At 41.5% G+C, this 21,732-nt stretch overlaps 2 protein-coding genes across 5 annotated transcripts in view; one reads left to right on the forward strand and one right to left on the reverse strand.

Moving 5' to 3' along the window:
* Positions 1-1,386: 1,386 nt before the first annotated feature.
* On the reverse strand, positions 1,387-13,473 carry LOC118413296. Its single transcript, XM_035816594.1, has 11 exons — positions 13,255-13,473; positions 12,626-12,784; positions 12,007-12,130; positions 11,329-11,379; positions 10,531-10,665; positions 9,849-10,006; positions 9,645-9,721; positions 9,117-9,195; positions 5,766-5,884; positions 4,559-4,799; positions 1,387-3,554 (listed from the first exon to the last, which is right to left on the reverse strand). Exons 1-11 carry the CDS (start codon positions 13,304-13,306, stop codon positions 2,017-2,019), a joined length of 2,733 nt encoding a protein of 910 aa, XP_035672487.1. The 5' UTR covers positions 13,307-13,473; the 3' UTR covers positions 1,387-2,016.
* A 59-nt stretch (positions 13,474-13,532) lies between these two features.
* LOC118413297 (protein regulator of cytokinesis 1-like) overlaps positions 13,533-21,732 on the forward strand; it is a 15,191-nt gene continuing 6,991 nt past the window's right edge. For all 4 annotated transcript variants that reach the window (XM_035816596.1, XM_035816597.1, XM_035816598.1 and 1 more), the window contains exons 1-8: positions 13,533-13,712; positions 14,229-14,373; positions 14,896-15,018; positions 15,548-15,781; positions 16,362-16,532; positions 17,055-17,204; positions 17,763-17,910; positions 19,121-19,257. In XM_035816596.1, coding sequence (XP_035672489.1) covers positions 13,699-13,712; positions 14,229-14,373; positions 14,896-15,018; positions 15,548-15,781; positions 16,362-16,532; positions 17,055-17,204; positions 17,763-17,910; positions 19,121-19,257 — 1,122 coding nt within the window. In that variant the 5' untranslated portion in view covers positions 13,533-13,698. The remainder of the gene's footprint in view (positions 13,713-14,228; positions 14,374-14,895; positions 15,019-15,547; positions 15,782-16,361; positions 16,533-17,054; positions 17,205-17,762; positions 17,911-19,120; positions 19,258-21,732) is intronic.

Here is a 21,732-nt window from a genome sequence, read left to right on the forward strand (position 1 = left end):
ACTACCACTATGAAATTATATCATTTTCTCATCAATTATGCCAGAACAGGAGATATCACAACCGGAAGTTCCACCGCAGTACATTAGAAAGCCGCTAGGGGGCACCATCGAAATTGCCTTTCGCTTTCCGACCCAACTACCAAATATCATAAGGATATTTCCATGGTTTCTCGAGTAATGTTGTCTACAAACAAACAAACAAACAAACACACACACACAAACACCTTCTGACTGAAGTTCTGAGCGAAGATATTATAATAAGCAAAACCAGATTAACGGTAATAACTATCATGGCAGCTTACTACAAGATTATATTATGATTCCTACGTGGAGAAATATCCTTTAGACTATGTACAATTGTATTCCTGGGGGTCTGTAGGTCAAGAAGGTACACCTGCATTTTACATGTTTTGCTCTTACTATTTTCTCGGTAGTCGGTATATATAAAAGCTTACGGAATTAGTCATACATGTGACCATACATGTTGTTCAGAGGCAGTCTTCTCTTGGTTTCCTTATCAATAAGCATTTGGACCTCCCTTCAGTAAATGATTTTGAACATTTGACGTTATATGAAAGCCTCAATTGCCATTGAAAACAAGATGTGGTATGTTAAATCAGACTATAGTAGTCCTTAGTTACCACACCATTGCTCTGTAAAGCTCTATTTAGCTACCAGAGGGCGCTTGCAAGTTCATGAAATGTCGAGAATTGAGCAAGTGACCTAGATTCTCTCAATCCCATAGCCCCGTTTACCTCATTGGACATATTTACCTTCGCCAAGAAGGTTATATTTTCGGTTAAGGCCTCATGTTGTGTCCCTATATGTAGGTTAACAGCATGTAAGTGAGTATCTGTTGATTGATTTTTATGATATTTGGTATTTAAGAAGCGGTTGCGGAAACGAAGGTCGTGTTTGAAAATGGTTGACGTAGACCTCATTTGCATAATTAGAGAAAATATTAACGTGTTGACGGATTGTCATGATTTTTGTTATGTAGATGGCCTATCATTTACTACTCGGCCAGGCCGGAGTCTGGTAGAGACTACACGATTTTGAAAAAGCACTATGAAAGTTGCGCTGGAAAGTATCAGAACAGTGTACATAATTTCATTGTCACCTTCGCCAAGAAGGTTATGTTTTTGGTAGCGTTTGTGGGGAACATACGTTCATGCAGTCGTTTGCTATTGGGGCAGCTACTCTTTAGCAATACATGAATAAGACCTTAAAGTCTTGAATAAAGGCATGATTATTTGGCGAAGGAATGTGTTCGTGGAACTCTAGTTTTGCAATTATTTTTGTATTTCCCTCTTAAATCAGACTGGCTTTTGACTACTAAGTATTGGTATAAAACAAGAAAGTCAAACAAGACAATGAACTACTTAGCACTGTCGAGTAGGTCCCATTTTTTTAAATTGATACAAATCATCTCCCATACAAAAATATACAAATTTCAGACAACTTTATACAAAATTGTAAATACTTAATATACAATTTGCCATCATGTTAATGTTACTTCTCCTTACAGCTTGCTTTTTTAAAAAGTTTACAATAATTTACACTTGAAACGTTACAGTTTGAAGAGAAATCGGTATCCCTTTTCTCAAAATTCTTCACACGGGAAAAAATATGATTTCATGGATAAAATCATACATTTGATTCTGATCACCAGCATTGTAACCTTCAGTCTTACTACTGTATCTAAAAAGGCACATCATACAGTCCAAGGCAGTGTCTCTTAAACATTATATACACATGAAACTATTCTTGTCTATGTCTGTGATCTACTGCCCAATGAGAATACATGTATGTGTTCTATCTGCCTTAAATGAAGTCACAGATGCAGTGAACTGCCCAGTCCTAGTCTAGTTAGTGGTGCTGAAAATTTGGGTACATGTAAATCTTCCTTGTTGGAAATTATACTTAAATTCTGCTACGGAATGGATTCTACCCACACAGATAAACTTTTAAGCTACACCTTAGAGAGGTCCCATTGGAAGATGAGAGAGCATAATACTAATCATCATCCAGCATCCCTTGGTACTTGGCGATCCTCCTCATGCCCCTGGCTCTCTTCCTCCTGGCTACATTATTGGCCATGCTCCTCAGGGTAGACATCTTCATCAGCCTACCCTTGTCCATGACTATCCGCGTCTCAAACTCCATCTTGGTGACGGGAACCGTGCCGCTGCGGGGATGACTGCGAGCCTTTGCGACTCGCTTGCCGATGCTGTCCTTGAGCAGGGGGAGTATCTGTAGGAACATGAGATAGCCGGCGATGGGGGTCAGTCGGCTCACGTCCACTGCGCTGGTCTTCAGGAGCGCAGAACTCTCGGCAAACAGACGCATTCTCAACTTGTCCGATGCGAGCGGACAGATGGACTCCATGGCGTTGGCAAACTCTCCTTCCGTCATAGATCCGGGTTCCTTTCCGGGATGTAAGAACAACTTGACTTCAGCGTCCTTCATTCTGGGCTCCCTTCCCCTCAGGATGGCGTTCATGACCCACTCTATCACCAAGGTTTTCGAGATCTTGTTCTCGCTGAAGGACTGGTAGCTCATGGAGACGGTTTCGATCTCGTCCTCCTGCAAGAAGGGATAGATGCACTCCGCGAAGGCTTCAAAGTCGCGGACTTCCTTCCACTCGACAGCTTCGATCAGGTCGGCGACCGTCACGATGTATCGCATGGTTGAGGCGTCCAGGTGTCCGGCCAGCAGGAGAGCGAACATGTGGACCGTGCGGCTGATGTTCACCTGTTGTACCACACCTGTCAGGAAATCGTACGCGGCCAGGTATGTCACCTCGTCATCCAGGTATCTCTCGGAGAAGAAGGCATACAGGGCATCCACAAAGGACAGGGTGGGCTCGTCGTCCATTCCACAGTCATCTTGGAACACCAGGGTGGCGTAGAACTGTTCGATGATTGACAGGACACGCTCCTGGCTGAGAGGACGGGCGACGGCCCTCGCAATATTAGACCGTTTCCTGTAATCTACCCAGATCTGCTGCGTAGTGTTCTTGATGGTTGATTCGTCCTCACTGCTGTCTCCGTTCAGTAAGTTTGCCGACGTGGCAACACTTGTGCGTCTCCTGCTGTCTCCTGGCGTCTCTTGGTCTGAGTGCAGAGCGCAGACGCCTTGGTTAGAACTGGTTTGAGACATACGCCTTGTGGAACTAACCGAAGCAGCTGATTTCGATTTCCCATCAACGTTAACCTCCGACTGCTGCGGCCCCTGTACCGTGTCGGAAACTTCAATGTTCACCCTCAGTTTGGGTCGTACCACTTTGATGTGGGTGCAGTTTTTAGGTAGTATAAAGACCTTGTCCTTTGTGGTGACCTTGTGAGGACATATGACTGTCTTTTCACCACAGCTGGGGCAGAAGGCACCCTCTTTGAACTCCTCAAAGTTCCTGCCAAAGTTTGTGGAGAAGTACAGCATGGCGGAGTACTTGCTGAGGATGTGTTCGTGCGGGGAGAAGGGGTCATCGCTGGCTCCTCCGTCCCCTGCTTTCTCCTCCTCATCCAGGCCACTCTGGAGGGACATGGCTGAATCTGGAGAAATAGAAAAAAATGGTGTCACGTTTGCAATGAAGATAAAGAGAGCATTATTTCTTTTTAGTCGTAGCATTAATGAATGGTTTTAGCACTTATTGATTCAAGTAAATAATGAGCAGAGTAGAGATCTTAGAAATTTCTATCAAGTTTGTACAGTCAAACTCACAGAATTTACATGAAGACAGGACACTACTCCAAATAGACTCCGTTGTAGCAAACTGGACCATTGTTTGAGAGAATTGCCCATTCACAAGGTTTCACACACAATGACTTCCAGGTTCATGTCCGTACCGGGAACTGATGCTCTGGCCTTGAACCGGACCTGTACCTGAATTTTACCCACCCCTAATCCTAGTACAGAATATTTTCACGGCCGTAACAGGAAACACAATATTTTTGCCAGGCCTTTAGAACTTTTTAAAGTTATCAAAATAAAGTTATTAAAGCTATTAAGATAGCTTTAAGCTTTAATAGCTTAATAAAACCTCTGGACCTGAACTGGATCTGTACCTGAATTTTACCCACACCTAAACCCTACCTACAGAATTTTTCACGGTCGTAACAGGAAACACAATATTTTTGCCAGGCCTTTAGAACTTTTTAAAGTTATCAAAATAAAGTTATTAAAGCTATTAAAATAGCTTTAAGCTTTAATAGCTTAATAAAACCTCTGGACCTGAACTGGACCTGTACCTGAATTTTACCCACACCTAAACCCTACCTACAGAATTTTTTCACGGTCGTAAAAGGGAACACAATATTTTTGCCAGGCCTTTAGAACTTTTTAAAGTTATCAAAATAAAGTTATTAAAGCTATTAAAATAGCTTTTATTAATAGCTTTAAGCTTTAATATGCTTAATAAAACCTCTGGACCTGAACTGGACCTGTACCTGAATTTTACCCACCCCTAATCCTTAACTACAGTACAGAATTTTTTCACAGCCCTAACAGGAAATACAACATTTTTGCCAGGCCTTTGTAAAACTTTATAATAGCTTACCTCTACCTCTGGACCTGAGACCCTCCCGTCCGGCTGATCCCGGCTTACTGCCGGGGCGGCCGGACTTCCTCCCGCTGCCTGGAGTCTTCATCCGCTGCTGCTGTTCCTCCTCCTGCTGCTGTCGTGCCTCCTCCATGTCCTGTAGATCCTTGGTCAGCGCGTCCTTGTGCTGCCGGATCAGCGCCAGCTCGTTACCTAACTCCGCTACGGAAGCCTGGAACCTCTCCTGGGTACACTGAAGCTGGGGAACAAAACAAGGAGAAGAAACGTGATGCACTTGTCAGCTCGTTGTCTAACTCTGCTACTGAAGCCTGGAACCTCTCTTGGGTACACTGGAGCTGAGGAACAAAACAAGGAGAAGAAACGTGATGCACTTGTCAGCTCGTTGTCTAACTCTGCTACTGAAGCCTGGAACCTCTCCTGGGTACACTGAAGCTGAGGAACAAAACAAGGAGAAGAAACGTGATGCACTTGTCAGCTCGTTGTCTAACTCTGCTACTGAAGCCTGGAACCTCTCCTGGGTACACTGAAGCTGAGGAACAAAACATGGAGAAGAAACGTGATGCACTTTGTCACCAAATTAAATTCCCAAACTTTCTATACATTGCCAAAAACAGATGTTTCCCTACCAAATATCTCAGTGAAAAGGGTCTGCCTATTACTTAACAAAAAAATGAGTCCAAATAGGTCTGATATGCAATGTCTATTACAAATAAAAACTGCAGAAAGTCCTAAGTATTTATTTATTCTTTATTCATTTATTCCGCTCATTTCAAGATCAAAGGAATTTCTGGCTGCTATATTGGATCAATAAATGTGTGTACTTGCATTTAGGGCTGAAAAACACTTTCTATATATAAAGTATTATGAGTTGATAATGATAAAATAGTGCTATGCTATAATCTATGAACCTACAGAATCCAATGTCAAATTGTCCTGTCATCTGTTGAGATAAATTCTACGGAAAACTTTCCCATCCAGACAGCTAACATGGACAAATCAATATGGTGGCCAGAAATTCCTTTGATCTTGAAACGATCGGAATCATTTGTGGGCATAACAAGTGAAAATAGAGAAAAATATGAAAATGGTGGACACAATCATGGTTAAAATAAAGCCAACCTCTCATTGGTTACACTGCTAATTGTATTAAGTATGATGGACAGTCAGGGTCTGTCTATGAAAAACATCCCACAATTGTGCCCACCTCCACATCCAGTTTGTCTATCTGCATCTCGTTGTCAGAGTAGTTTGGGTCGTTGACGTTGTCCGTCTGGACACATGACGAGAGCTGCAGCAAGTGGGCTTCCATGTAGGCATCAAACTCTGGGGAAATATGAGTAGGTCAGCCTCTATCTTAGATTTACTAAGATAACTGTAACGAAAGGTTATAATGGTACTATGAATGACAAGTGACACACATTGTCTCTTACAGGAAATAAGGAAAAGGAAAGTGATCTCAATCCAATTTTAGCTCACTGAAGAGCTAGTCTTTCACTTAGGTCATGACAGAGAGGACATATGTTATGAGTATTTACAGGTTCATTGTATCAGGAAATTCCCCTAGCTCTTTTCAAAAAGCACAATGAACAGCGGACTATGGCTTAACATCCCAAGTAAGGACTACAACCCTTTCCGGTAGAATGTATGTCGGGTGAGCGACACAGTTGGAATCAAACTCGCGGCTTCTAGTTCCAGAGGCAGGGCTGCTAAGGGACTGTACGATATTTATCAGGGGGGGAGGGCTGGTGCGTTAGGGGGGGAGGGTCATGTTAATTTTTTTTGAGGTGGGGGGAGGGCCATGTTCATTTTTTTTAAGATAGGGGGAGGGCCATGTTAATTTTTTTGAAAGAATAGTTTATACTATTTTTGTTTTGATATTTTGACATGGCCCTAAAACTGATAAAATAAGCCTTCTGAATAGCCTAAAATGCAAGAGCTTCCGGGGGGCTTCGCCCCCCTAAGTCCCCCAAAAAGTGGCACTGCCCTGGACCAGCGTTCCCGCCAGACATACGTCATTCCGTCTTGGGACTGATTTTTTCTGGAAAGACGCACTCGGCTCGGGTGAGTGTGTCCATAAAAAATCTGAAAGAAAGGCTGACCTGTACCACCCGTGTGGAATCTTTTTAAAAACTATCTTTATAAGAAGGAATCCTACCTTTACAATTTATACTGGGGCATGGGCGGAGCGCGGCACGTTTTAGATATATTGGTAGCCGCCCGTGTCGTCTGGCAAGTTTCTTCCCCAACAATTTACTATTAAAGTTTCCCCAACTACGCGCGGTGCGCGGTAATTATGCGAAGAATCCAAAGCTATGTTTATGAAGGTTAGACATCCAGGTAAGCAATATTCAAATACAATTCAATCTCTACAACTGGATAAAAAACGGATATTTACTTCCGGACGTTTCGAGTGACATCCATCACTCTTCATCAGCAAAAGCAGAATGAACTAGACAGAACAATTCAATACCAGTACAGCTAACTAGAAAAACTGGTTTAACCACTAAATCGTTAGGATCATATGCAAAAGGTTACACAAATGTAAATCATGTTAGCATAGTTCCTATGGTCTGACAATACCATAGGAAAAAACTATTGTCCTTTGTTGTGCAAGGCGGGGTCCCATGTACTGGAAAGTTCTACGCGTAGTCCTCCCTTCCGGTTCAAGGTGGGGTTGTAGATCCGCTCGTAGATGGCCTCCTTGACACCCCGTTCGTACCACCGTGGTTCGCGGTCAAGAATGTCTGTAGTATCCAGTCTGAAGGAATGTCCTTGGTGTAGCTGAGTGTGGTGGTAGATAGCAGAAGAGTATCCACTCGCTGTAGCCCTGCAGTGTTAGTGGTTAAACCAGTTTTTCTAGTTAGCTGTACTGGTATTGAATTGTTCTGTCTAGTTCATTCTGCTTTTGCTGATGAAGAGTGATGGATGTCACTCGAAACGTCCGGAAGTAAATATCCGTTTTTTATCCAGTTGTAGAGATTGAATTGTATTTGAATAATCCAAAGCTATAAACTTTTTTTTTTTATTTACAACATTTCTGTTGTTTCAAAAGGGCAAAATTTGCGGCTGAAAAGGGGCCGCAATATTGTTGTCAAGCGTCGATCGAGTCGACGTCGGCTGTGCACTCCGTGGCACATGGCGCGGCACGCCCCCCTCCCCAGACGGACGGTCGATCGATCGCAGCGCCCAGCACGTTGGGACGTCTTTTCTGGCTACTCCTTCAAGGCTACACCGGCACTGATCACTGCCAAAGACGCAGCAGATCGACCTCCTTCGTATAATGTACATTTGTATAACGTTCTTGGTCTATGTAAAAAAAGAAATCCAGCCAAATATTTCACGCCGAAAACGGGGTTACCTGAGGTCGCAGGAAAGGAACGCACGCTCCTGGAAAATGACGGCGCGGCCTGCCCGTGTAAAACCCGACCAATTTAATTAATTTGAGTAAAATCATCGGGCAAAATAGAAAAAAAGGTGTGATGGCGTTGTTATTCTATCCTCTGGAAAAACTACTAGTATTTGATGCGGGAGGACGCACCATCGATCGCACGAGGTAGACATTTTTTACTCAATGCCGGAAGAAAATTGGCAGGAATTTTCCATGGGCTGACAAACTCACTGGCTAGAACCCTGTTTCGAAGCATCAATAACCCAAAATTTTCATATAGACATGACTGGACAATAATACCCGGGCCAGATCACGGACGGCTGATTCCCCGTGCTTATAGTTAAATTTTTTTATAACGTATTTTTGAGGAAAGGGCGGACGTCGATTACTGAATAACGGGAGTAGAAAAAGGCAAACGGCATCCAATCTCAAGGGCATAATTTTCCTCTCAAATTGCAGGAAATTCTGTTTTAGAGGGTTTCAAAATCCAAATTTTCCCGGGGGAGCATGCCCCCGGACCCCTGCCCCGACGCTGTGAAAAAACCCTGGCAAGAACACTGGCTATACCAGGTGGACGCCGGGCGCCCTTGTGCCCTGACGTCTATATTACTTTAAGGCTGTTTTTATCGGTTGTTTTTCTACCCTTTTAATGATTCCTGTCGGGGGGAGGGCCATGTTGATTTTTTTGGGGTGGAGGGGGAGGGTCACGTTAAATTTTTTTGAGATGGGGGGGAGGGCCATGAAAAAATTTTTTGATCGGACTTCCAACGCACCAGCCCTCCCCCCCGATAAATATCGTACGGTCCCTAACCACTGGACTTAACGCACGCTACAGTAGTTGTGAATGTTCCTATTTGTGGAGGGTCAAGTAACTAATGTTTAATGTACTAGTTCAACCAAATTGACCCAATTACCTATATGTGTTGCTACCGGTACCTGTCTATTTTGGCCATTTAAAGAATCCCTTGAGTGGTCACTTTAGACTCCTTGAACTATTTAATGAAGGTTAGACATCCAGGTAAACAATATTTAAGGCAATTCAATCTCCAAAACTGGATGAAAAACAGAGATTTACTTCCATTACTATCCAGTTGTAGAGGATGAAATGCCTGAAAATATGATGTATTAAAGACTGGTCCATGGTTTATGTTTCTTTAGAAAACCTACCTTCCAACAGGGAGTTTTGGATGGACAACATCTGGCTTTCCAGTCTCTTAACATTCTCAATGTCTGTCACAAGATTGGCCTGTGCAGAAAAAAATATGAAATACCGTTAGTACATGTACATGAACTACTAACAAGTCAGTCTACACAATTGGCCAATGTTCACCTTGCATTTGGTATGTCATGGGTTTGATCCCTGGGCAAGTCAAATCAAAGCCTTTGATAATGCTACATACTGCTTTCTCTGCTTAGCACTCAGCATTTGGGAAAGAGTGTGGTATAACGGTAGTTGAACAAACAGACCACTACCAATGGACTAGAGCCCTGCTGTAGTGACTGCATAAAGTTGTGTGGCCCAAGAGCTTTTGAAAGGAGATGGGTGCCACCCTATGTACTATCTGTTGCGGGAAGAACTGTACTTTTTTAGGTTACTTAACAAACCTGTTTTTATCCGAACAAATGCCAAGGACGGTATAAGATGATGGCTTTTTTAAATTTTGATCAGGATCATACATGTTGGGCTACACTCACCTTTTTACTTGTGAGCACAGGTTTTCTTTTTAACATTCTCTTAGGCATGGAGTCTGTAGGGTACATGGTGTGGAATGCTGGAATCAAAACAACAAAGCATCAGGGACTTGGATGGCAGTTGCTTGGATGACAAAAAAACTAACAAATGTATGAGCCATAGTCTAAGTCTTTATTTGTATTATATTGTATTATACGAACATGTACCTTCTTGCATTTTGTCAAAGTTGGTCTTGTATTGTGTCATGTAGTTCAGCTCTTCAGTCAGCCTGCGTATGTCTGCCCGTAGATTGGAGATGTTTTGTTCATACGATGCTTTTGCCCTTTCAAAGCCATTCTTGTCCTCCTCCATATCTGCATGCAACCTATTGAAAAGAGTCAAAACAAAAGTATGGTTACTTCTCATTATCAGATTATAACCAGACCACATTGACCAATCAGAAGGCCCCATTTCTGGTTATGATGGTGTAACCCTGAATATCCTATTTCTAAAACCAATGAATACATGACATTGTATATTTTGAGTTATCTCGCGGATAAAGGTCAGAAAACTAGTGCTATATTTTTCTTAACAAAGTAAAAAGCTTAAAAAGATGTCCAAAACAAGTTCGAGTCTAACTGTTGCTTATACCCCTGTCGCATTTGGCGAAAATCGATCGGACGACGATTCTGCGGCAGTCGCCTGAGCCTCGCTTATAATAATAATAACTTTATTGCACAACAATTGTACAAGGTACAAAGTATGGCACTTTGTACAATTGTTGTCCAATAAAGTTATATTCATATATGACAGAGACGGTTTTCAGGTGAAAAATACATGCAACCCTTTGTCTATCTTAAATAAGGCCGATCTTCCATCGATACCAATATTATATTATTAGTAACTAACTTTTTAATGTCCTGGTTTCTGGCCTGAATCTCAGACTCCAGACCCTCCACTGTGTCATTCAGACCTTCAATGTCCTGCCTCAGCTCATCGTTAACCGCTTCTAGAGCTTGAAACTGTTGCTGCTTTTCTCGCAATCTGTATTGGGAGAGGACATTGGGAGATGTTACAGAACAGTAACAAATGACAACCAAAGAAAAGAGGACTATGATAAAACAGCAGAATACACATTCAAAAAAAGTGTGAATACACAGTAATAATTTTGTTGCATAAGGCTAAGGGACAAAGTTCTGCAAAGATCACAAAATATTCATTCCATTCTTTCATTCGAGATTTTCCTAGTCACCTGTTGCCATCAAATTTGTTTAGGCCTAAGAAAAGAAATATTGTATTTTCTGTTTCAATCCTGAAAAATGAAGGGTCGGTAGGTAGTGTTTAGCTTTTTTTCTAATTCTAATGTTCTTTTTTATTCTCTAGACTTTGACCAAAACTTTAGTGATACAATACAGTATAACAAAGTAAAACTGAAATAAATGACGACATTTATTTTTCAATGTCAAACTTTAATCATGTGCATAATGGCACTTGATAATGGTTACAAATTTCTGGATGGATTTATCCTTCATTAGCAGTTTTTTCTTCATTTAGCAGTTTTTGAATGGAAAGCAGGCTGAATAAAAGTTCTAACTGGAAACTGTGACTCCACTGTCCGCCCCCCAATTGCAAGAAAGGCTAAGGTCAGAATGTTTTTCTAGGGTAGGTCGGGAAACAGGAAACGCAACATTTTTTCCTAGGCCTTACCTTTCTTTTGCAGCATCCAGTTTGTCCTGTAGATCTTCAGCTTTCATGTTCCTGAAACAGGATACAAGAGTTTGGAACGTTGATAATGGACACCCGCATTTTTATTTTCCATATTGCGTAGTTCAATGTTGTTTAAACAATAGTAAGGACTGCAACCCTTTCCAGTAAAATGCGCAGTACTAGTCCACTGGTTGGCTATCCTGCCTCTAGACCGATAGGTCATCAGTTCAAATCACTGCTGTTGTTGCTCACCTGCAATGCACGCTACTGGAAAGGGTTGCAGTCCTCAGGACAGAACGTTAAGCCGTGGTCCACTCTCCATTGTACTTGTCAAAAATTATTGAACCTGGAAATACTGTGAATATCACCTATCTTCTCTGTCACAACCAGTGGAAGATAAGCTCTTTTAATTCATGGAGATCATTTGAGATAAACTGGCTCTGTCCGTATCCATTTTTGATTATACTGCTGCTGGGATCCCTGTCACAGGGCAGCAGTCGGATAGTCTTCACACTGTGCTTCCATGCGGCTGATCTGTCCAGTGAGTCCAGCTCAAGATCACTAAAAGTTACTTTCTCTGACTTCAGTGGTTATATCATTCCAGAGCTTCACAAATCTATACACAAACAAAAAATGTCAAAAATATACTTCTGCCTACTCTTATGAAAGAAGGCCAACCTTTCATCGTAAACTCTTTTCACCAGTGTGAAGTATGGTACTTTCTGGATGAAGGTTGTGGCATCAGCATTGCTGACAGGTTGTTTGGCAGCTGTGCTGGTCAGCGTTGGACTGTAGACGGCATCTGACAGACATAGGAACATCAAATGATGATTATGCATTAGATGATGGTAAATGCAAATCAGGAGCAATTTGCATGATTTAATAAGGAAATTCTGCAATTTCTCTGCATTCCATGTTAGGATTCATGCCAAAGAACATCTATACGTATGTATTATGCAAATGAAGGCCCAATTTGCACAATTTGATAAAATACTAATAACGTTAACTTCATAGTGGCAAATGATGGAGATTCCATTCTAGTACATGCAGCATGTGGAAGCTATTAATAATTAAAGGTTGACCTCATAGAATAGCCTTCTTTCTTTGTACTTTCATGCGTTAGAATGTTACACAGGGTGGAGAAGATAATCAACTGATACAACCTAATGCAAATGAGGACCTTATTTGCATCATTAATTCATCGTACTTAACTTGCTTCATTCAATGGGTAAAGGTACGACATTGTGGAACTCTAGTTCAGTGTCACGGTGACTGTTATGTAATTCAACCGACATACCATACAGCTCATCACGGATAAGTTGTGCTATCTTTGAGTAGTGACCAAGATGTGGCAGCAGGTCGTCTAAGACTCGGAACACGGTGATCATTCGCTGCTCCGAAGGCTCCGCATCTTTCATTCCTTTCTCATCCAGTAGTTCCAGGAGATACTTATTTGCTGGCAAAGACAAAAGTCAAAGACTTAATGAGTCAGAATCATTTATTTCCCAATGATGCTTGCAACAACAACAAGAAAAGATCCACTTCCTTACATTCAAAATGTCACAACTGTATGTGATCTTACAAATGAAGCTAGTTGTGGATAAACTGACATTACTCCACTTTCATTCAACATCAATGTTTTTATATTGTCTTTAACTTTTGACATGTATGTTGTGACTGTGGGTGTCTTTATATACTTTATGATTTTATCATTAATTTTTCCATTTTTGTCAATTGTTGTGCTTTTGTTGTATACTCAGAGCAACTTGTTCAGGGGGTCTGCAAAACTTCTTGTGATAGTTAAATGAATGGCCTATATTCTAGACTTCAAAGTGTACAAAGTTTTCAATTTCATGAAAATTATTCTTTTGCCAACTTTTGCCACAACTTCAAACAGTGGCCCCTCCCCCTTATCGAAGTTCTTACCGGGTGAGTTTGCGTCCAAGATGTTTTCCCCAGCGCCAGTGGCCGCAGCCATGATGCACACACCGAACTAAATAACTGTTGACAAAGAAAAACCCATATAACTCGGTCAAGTAAGCGATCTGTGGTCAAGTTTCTTCACTAATAGTTGGCGGCGCGTTGCTAAGAAACAGTCCGATCGGTGAGCTTAAAACATCGGTGCGAGACCAGCTTCCCGCCATGCACTACGCCATTCGTAGAGGCTGACGGGATAGATCCGCATATTGACCAATCACAGTACGTATTTCAATACCCATCTTGACCAATCACAGGAGGTTTTGTAACGCACGTAGTTTGAAACGGATTGGTAACAGACAAAGTTTCATTTTCAACATCGGGACAAAACCAAGCATCCCAGTCTGTATCTTTTGAAAACTTCTTTTTCGTCGGTTTACGCGTTATGTAGCAATGGCTACAAGCAGGTAACTTTTGCTTCCTTTTGTATAGCACCAGTAGGTCGAATAATTTGCCAAACTTTAGGCGATAAATGTCTGTTGTGGGCCTTGTGGCTTGCGATGATCGTTGTAGTAGTTGTAGTAGACATGTCAGTAGCGTGCCCTGTGTGTAGTGGTGCAAAATATATAACGTACAACTGCTCATGATCGCTACAATTTCGCAATTTCGTTCCTCTGTAAACTGATGTTATTTCGTTGAATACATGTGTATTGATATATGGCTAGTATAGTGCATAAATCAGCGAATTTTTCTGTGTTTTTGTGCCCCTCCTCAAAATTTTCGTTTCGCCTCGGTCCACGCCTTGTGCTCAAAATTATCCGTTTCAAATTGGTGACGTAATTGATTCTCGACAATGATATTTGTCACTGCACTGACACCGTTTTACAACTCCCTGTGAAAATTCTGTGACTTCTTGTTGCGATAATTTGCTAGAAAATTTCAATCAAACGTTGAATGAAGAGGATGTTTATTTTGGCGTGTAGCAAAAGTAACGCCGAGACTATGGCCAACGAGCTGGCCCACAGTCTGGAGGCCACCATGGGCAGACTACAGAACATCTGGGACGAGATCGGCATCATGGAGGAACAGAGGAAGGACAGGAGGAAAGTTGTGCTGCATCATTTACAGGTAAGGTCTGATTAAGGCATAAAGTAAATGTCTTTGTATAATTTTTAACTAGTACTGGTACTGTTAGGTGACACTCTACTAGTCTCTAGTCTTGAAGATAGGTTAGACACCAAAGTAACACAGACCATTTCACAAACAATTAGACACATTGATTGAGGGACAATGGATTTGTCTTGTGGTTACACACAACTTACAGCACAGCTGTAACTGCCTAAAAGTTATGATTAGTTTTTGTTCATCGTTTACTGTTGATCTACAAGCAGATACTGCTTGGGTGAGGATTTTATAACGACTGGATGTCAATGTTTTCTGTTTTTTTTTCCAGAAGTTTCCAGAATATCAGAAAACGTTAATGACATACCCAGTCATAATTCCACCAGGTGCCACATATTGATTGAGTCAATGACATAAGAAATGATGGTGTTATCAATACCCTCTTTGATCCTGGATATAATAAAACATGCATACCGAGTCAGATTACTAATTCAACATGTGTTGTATGCTTGCTTCTGTTTGAATCAGGCCCTCCTAGAGGAGATGGTTGCAGAAGAAGAAAACCTGCGGACACGGTTACTACAGAGCGTAGAAGACTGCGGCAAGGAGTTGCTGAAGATCAGCAAAGAGCTGCATGTACCTGTCTACGAGGTAAACAAATTCTGTAATTTTCACAGCTACGTTGTCTGCATGTGTATTGGATTTGTATATTCAAGTACACAGTGCAGTTCATACCAGTGCCTTATCATGTATGAGGTGTAAAGCTATTGAAAATGTTATCCCCAAGAATAATGTTAAGTTTGAATGACCAGTAAGTCATATTAAACCATCACTATAGAAATTAGAATCACACCAGGAAGGATCGTATTTATTGTAAGGAAGATGAAGAAAAACTGTCAATGATATGGTCATTTTGAAGCCATCCCTACAGGATGCGTGCATTGCAAGGAAGGATTAAAAAAAATGAAGAGTTGATGACTGTGAAATTAACAAAAATATTCTTAACTATAAATCTATAATTATAGAATATAAAAAAAGACCGAATTAATTAGTTAGCAAGGGGAAAAATACTCCAGTCAATGAATTCTTCAAGATTTATGGAATGTCCTTTGCTCTGGAATTATATCCTACTAGTAAGTGACCGCAATTACATATAAATATACTTGATTACAAATTACAGCCAGAAGAGGGCCTCACCATACTGACACTAGAGAAAGAGCTGCGGACCCGTGTGGACACCTTGTCGAAGGAAAAACACGACAGGATGAAACAGCTGAGCTCGCTGAAGGAGAAGGAGCAGCAGTTGTGCGACACGTTGTGCACCACTCCCTTCTACATTGCACCAGACACAGTCCCCAGTAACGACCAACTGGCAAAACTGAGGCAACACATCAGCACTCTGCAGACAGAGAAGGTTAGAGCTCTACGATCAGTGGTTTATTTCAGTGAAAAACTGCTAGGTGTACAACAGTGGGTAGCTGAGTTAATATTGATATCAGGACATCACAACAAGTTGAGATAATTTTTGCAGAATTATTGTAGTCAAAATGGCATATTATGTTAGCCTGGGTACCATCCGGAAAGTAGTTCGCTGATGTAATCGAACAAGTGCTCTAGAACCCATTCCTTGATTCGCTTATCAACTGGCGTTAGCACCAAACGGTTTGATTGTGCAAGTCTCCAGACGGATAGCAGAAGCGTACATAGGAGCGAAGTACTATCCGGATGGTACCCAGGCTAATTTAATGTAGTGTTATGTTGCATATATGACAAATGCGTCCTTAGAGTTAGAGTCAGCTAACGATTTGTAGCACTTAAAACAAATCTTTGATGGAAATACATGTAGGAAGACGACAAAATGTTTCAAGATTATTTTGTAGTTAGGAGAATGCTACATTCTTGTGATACAATCTGAATCTGCCTGACAGGCTCCGTAGTAGTACATTTGTATAACCTACAATTGGGAAGCTAAATTTTGTTACTATGTCTGATAGAACACCAGACAGGAAGTCTTCCTGGAGACCAAACGAAAGATCATCACGTACCTGGACGACCTGGACCTGACCCCGAACTCTTCCTTCGAACGTGATGTTGTGTGTGAAGACGAGGAGTCTTTCGTTCTCTCCAGCGACAACATGGCGGCCCTGCAGACGCTATGTGCAGAGGTAGGTACTAGAGCAGCATAGGTACTTCTGATGTTCACTGTTCCTATGCATGTAATGCGTGTATACTAAAAATTCATTTATTTTTGCAATAGGTGGGAAAGGAGGTTTTTGTGTTTTTTATTTAAAGTTCAGGCTTGAAACAGTTCTGTTTTTAATTACAGTAATAATATCAATACAATGGAAATGTATATCTGCAGTATCAACTGCTAAGATAAGATTCACAATAAGTGTTGTTTTTTTGCCTGGTGTTACAGATTATTACCAGTTGTTGAATTCTGTAAAATCTGAAACAGTTTCTAAACATTGTCCAGTGTGATTCATAGTACATGTATTATCCTAAGTATTAACTGGCAGTTTGCATTCAATTTTAGACAGCAAAACATACCTGGACCATCTTGACACATGTTGAGCACCTGAACAGTGCCAAGAAGAAAGTTGTACATGCATGCTAGTTAAAATATGGCAATATAGTATACTGTTCAAAACATGTGGTAAGATTCTAACACTGTATGGTCCCTCCAGCTTGAGAAGAAGCAGAACGACCTGATAGCGATGGCGTCTGACTTGAGGATACAGGTGACGACTCTGTGGGACAGACTGATGATCGAACAATCAGAGAGAGAGGCCTTCAACAGGGACAACCAGGGCTTCAAACCCAGAGTCTTGAAAGCGGTAAGAAGTCACCAGATTCCTCCAAGATTTGGCTTTTACCTAGCTTGACTGTAAATGTCATTACAATTTGTTCAGTTAGTATGCACACACACAATTAGAAAAGCTTTGTTCATGTACGTTTGATTTTGACCTATTGTGTCTGGCATTCTCAGAAAATGTCAAAGTCCATGCCACCCTGTGACACTTTTTTGTGCACTAAGAAGTATAGTGTTTCCTCTGCTACTGTCTTATCCTAAAGCCAAATGTTCATTTTAAAAAGATTTATGAACAGAGTCACAATGCTGATTAAAAGACAGCGTAGCTATAGGTACCAAGCCAATTTAGTAGTAGCCAGTAGGAGCCAGTTAATTGCACAACAGATTAACATACACTTGCACTTTAATTGCACGGAAACCCCAAATCCCAAACCAGTGCAGTCCAGCTGGATAACTTTGCATAATTGTGCCAGCTGGATAATTGCACGAAATTCACTGGCAAATAGACTGTGCAATTAAGCGGCTTCTGTACAAAGAGGACTGTTCCTGATGAACATGTCTACTTTGCTCCTGTCCTGACCAGTTACGTGAAGAAATCGAGCGGTGCAGGGAACTGAAGCTACAGAACATCCGGCGTTACGTGGAGGGACTGCGGGCAGAGATCACCCAGCTCTGGAACAAGTGCTACTTCAGTCAGGAGCAGCGCAACCAGTTCACAGAGTTCTTCAGTGGTGAGTTAATACAGTTGCCTACAGAGAAGGGGCGGGTACCAGTACAGAAAATTCAGGTCCAGAGGATCAGGTCCAGGTTTGGACTAACCCTCTTTATCTCCAGCAGTGACGTCAGGAACACACCACTCCTGAATTATTTGTTATTGTAATGATAAGTTCACTTTACAGTCGTCACTGTGAAAACCGTGAACATAAAGGTAGATTGAAAAAATCAGGAATTACAGTATTTGTCGGATCACAGCTGATTCCATGGCCCCATAGAGGATGCCGGGAGAACTCTTATAAATGTAAAGAAAAGTACGCTTAGAATTGGAGTTCAAATGTCCCTGTCTGGCATTCCGGGCTCACCACTGCACTTAGTGACAGGATAGAGAAGGTCCAACGGAGAGCTGTGCGTATTATACTGGGGCACAACTACACGTCTTACACCGATGCCTGTTCTGACTTGGGACTACCTTCTCTACAAGCACGACGTCTTGACCTGATCAAAAACTTTGCTAACTCTCTCAGACAGTCTGAACATTTCTTGCACTTACTGCCACCAGCCAGAGGTGAGATCAGTGGCAGACTGACAAGATCATCCCACAAACTGAACACTACTCGCTGTAGAACTGAACGCTATCGCAACAGCGCTGTACCCTTCATGGTCCGCCTTTTGAACGAGTAATTGTCACCTCAGTGGTTTTGTACCAAATAGCATTATGTATTTTGAATAGCTATATACTGATACTACTGTGTTAAGTAAATTCTATCTTAAATGTTTTGGTAATGACACTTCATTTTATCCCAATACTGTTTTAATTTGTCGGTCTGAAATGCCTTTTAAGAATCTATGTTATTGCCTCGATTTTAACCACTTTGATGTTAACGGTTTGTAATGACAAGTCGCAATTCAGCCGTGTGGCTGCAATGTCATTGTCAATTTGTTGAATTTCGAAATAAACCAGTCATACATATAAATCTTTACCATACTTTGCTATGTATTTGGCAGTGCCCATCTCTGTTTCTATAGCTTTAGGCCACATCGGTCACAAGTGGTGAGTTCCAAGCATAGAAAGCACCATGTTTTACCAATTTTACCTGCACTAACCTAGTAATTTGTATATGCAGGTAGTACTTCGAGCCCTGAATGTGTATCACGATACAAAACTTTGGTCCTAGAAATGCTGTTGTATAGAGAGAAACAATTGTCTTTGTGTTTCTGTGCCAGATGACTTTACCGAGGACCTGTTGGAGATCCATGACCAGCAGGTGGCCCGTCTGAAGCAGTACTACGACAACAACAGGGACATCCTCAAGTTTGTGGAGAAATGGGAGGACCTCTGGAAAAAGATGCTCGAATTTGAGGTGAGGAAAGTCGAACAGTTCTGTAAACGGGGATTTAATTTCATGGTTGCGGGGAAATGGAGTGTTTGTGTTCACACTTCACAGTAATGCCATATACTGTAAATGCAGAAATGTTCGCGGTGGATTAATGTTCACGGTTTTCGCGGTGACCACTCCACCGCAAACTTAAAACCACAGCGAAAAGTCCATTTTCCCGCTACCGCGAAATTAAATCCTCGCGAACTTAAATGCATTTACAGTACTGCAGTCACATACTGTAATTGGGAAATGTTTGTGGTTTTGAGTTTGCGGTAATGCGGCCACACCAAAATCGCAAACATAAAACCACTCCAAATATCTCAGCATTTACACTGTCACAGTACCACACAAATGATTGAGAAACATGTGCGATTTCAACAATCATTGTATCTGTGTTCTGTTTGTCTCAGTTTTAATTTTGGTGTTTAAAAAGGTTCATTTATTCAAGCTTGCACATGAAAATGTTCAATTAATGTATGGTGTATGGTTGATGATACATGATAGCAGACTTTCAGTTCTGAAAAAATCGTTATTTTGAATATCATTGACAGGGGTGCCTAAGCATTTGCACGAACCCTATGAAATTCGTACGAATATTATGTGATACACACGAATCACTATGCGAAAACGCACGAATATTATGCAGGGCTCGAAGTTAACTATGTCCCGATGTCCCGAGACCACTAAAATTTAGGCCGGGACAACTGAAAAATCTTTTTGGGACACTTTTGGGACAATAGGAAAACGAATCAACATCAGAATGTCCGATCTCCCCGCGGCAGGCTTTTAGCTAGCAATGCGTACAGCCGTACAATGTACGGCCTTCGCTAAAAAAATCGCAAAATGTACGCCCTGTTTTTTGGATATACGCCTTTGGTACGCCCTTATTTTCCCCCGGAAACTTCGCTCGAAGTTCAAATTCGCCGATTCCGGCGCACCGAGCCGCCATTTTGGGTGATTCTACCTCAAGTCTCGCGCAATCTCGCACTCACTCACATCTCGCGAATCGCGAGAGTCACACCCCATTGGCCATTTCGGCGTGACGTAGCGCGCCCAGGCGCCATTATTGGTGGAATATCTGATATCCCCGCTGTTTTCGCGGGAAAAATCACGCAGGGAAGCGTAAAAACTTTGATTTGTTTACGAAAACTCGTCGAATGCCTGAAGTCATTGGTGATAAGTACATGTATAGGATTTTTTTGGAGTTTTTTTTGCTTGTTTGTCGGTGGAATGTGGGAAAAATAACAGCTAATGTGACGATGACATACTGGGGAGGGGGGCGGTGTCGGCACTGAATTCGTAGAAAATGTTGAACGGAGGTCGCGATTTTTTCACGGTAACTTGAGATATTACTTTTGTTGCAGTCTTTATTTTTGAAATATTGATAAATGGATGTTGTTTGTTGAGAAAATTTCGCTTAATTTTCCCTTGGAACACATCTTTTCTGCTATATATTTTCAATGAATTAAATGTTTGTACACATTTTTCTGTACTGTGTAAAGTTACAACGGTGATGTTACAGGCTACAAGTAACTTTTCAGTGCATTTATTTTCAGTTATGTTCTTAACAGAGTAGATACACAAAAGAAATATAAGATGTACCTGGCAGTCCTGGCTACACTTTCTTCTCTGTTGGTTTGCAGATTTTCTTGTAGACTTCTTTAGCTTGCTGTTGTTATATATGTAACAGTCAAGTTTCACCTTTAGCTGTAATGTTAATTTACTCTCCCTGATTGTATGTATTAACTCATGAAACATTATATTGTAAGGAATCAGTGTTATATTACTTGAAAATTACCTCATGTATTCTTTAAGCCATACCCACCTCAAATCAAGAACACATACCTCCCATTCTCAGGACAAAAGTAGTTTTGCAGCAAAGACAAAAATTTGGCTATATTCTACTTCAAAATGCAGGAAATAGCATTTCAGAGGCTTTAAATTTCTAAATTTTCCGGGGGAAGATACCCCCGGACCCCCCTACAATGCTCGCGCCTTCGGCGCTCATCGCGCGGCTCTGCCGCGCAGTGCGGAAAGTACAACACATTACAGATATACACCCTAAAAAAATTCCTAGCTAAAAGCCTGCCCCGCGGTTGTCAGGCGTGCGTACTCTGACTTACAGTTGTTGTAATACATAATTTCTGAAAATAGGGTTGGGACAGTCCATCCTCACTTCGGGACAGTTGAAATTTATTTTTGGGACAATGCGGGACAGTAGGGAAAAAAGTTAAGTTTGAGGCCTGATTATGAAATTCGCACGAATCACTATGCGAAATCGTACGAATTTTATGAAATTCGCACGAATCACTATGTGACACACACGAGCCTTATGTGATTTGCACGATCCTTATGCAAAAACGGCGGCCGGGAGGAGGCATGGTTTTGAGCGTTTCTACCCGAGATATTTATATTTCAAGGCATGGAATGGACATTTACCGTCGCTATTTGTATTTC

The sequence above is a fragment of the Branchiostoma floridae genome, chromosome 4 (assembly GCF_000003815.2).
Source record: "Branchiostoma floridae strain S238N-H82 chromosome 4, Bfl_VNyyK, whole genome shotgun sequence".
Classification (NCBI taxonomy): Eukaryota; Metazoa; Chordata; class Leptocardii; order Amphioxiformes; family Branchiostomatidae; genus Branchiostoma; species Branchiostoma floridae.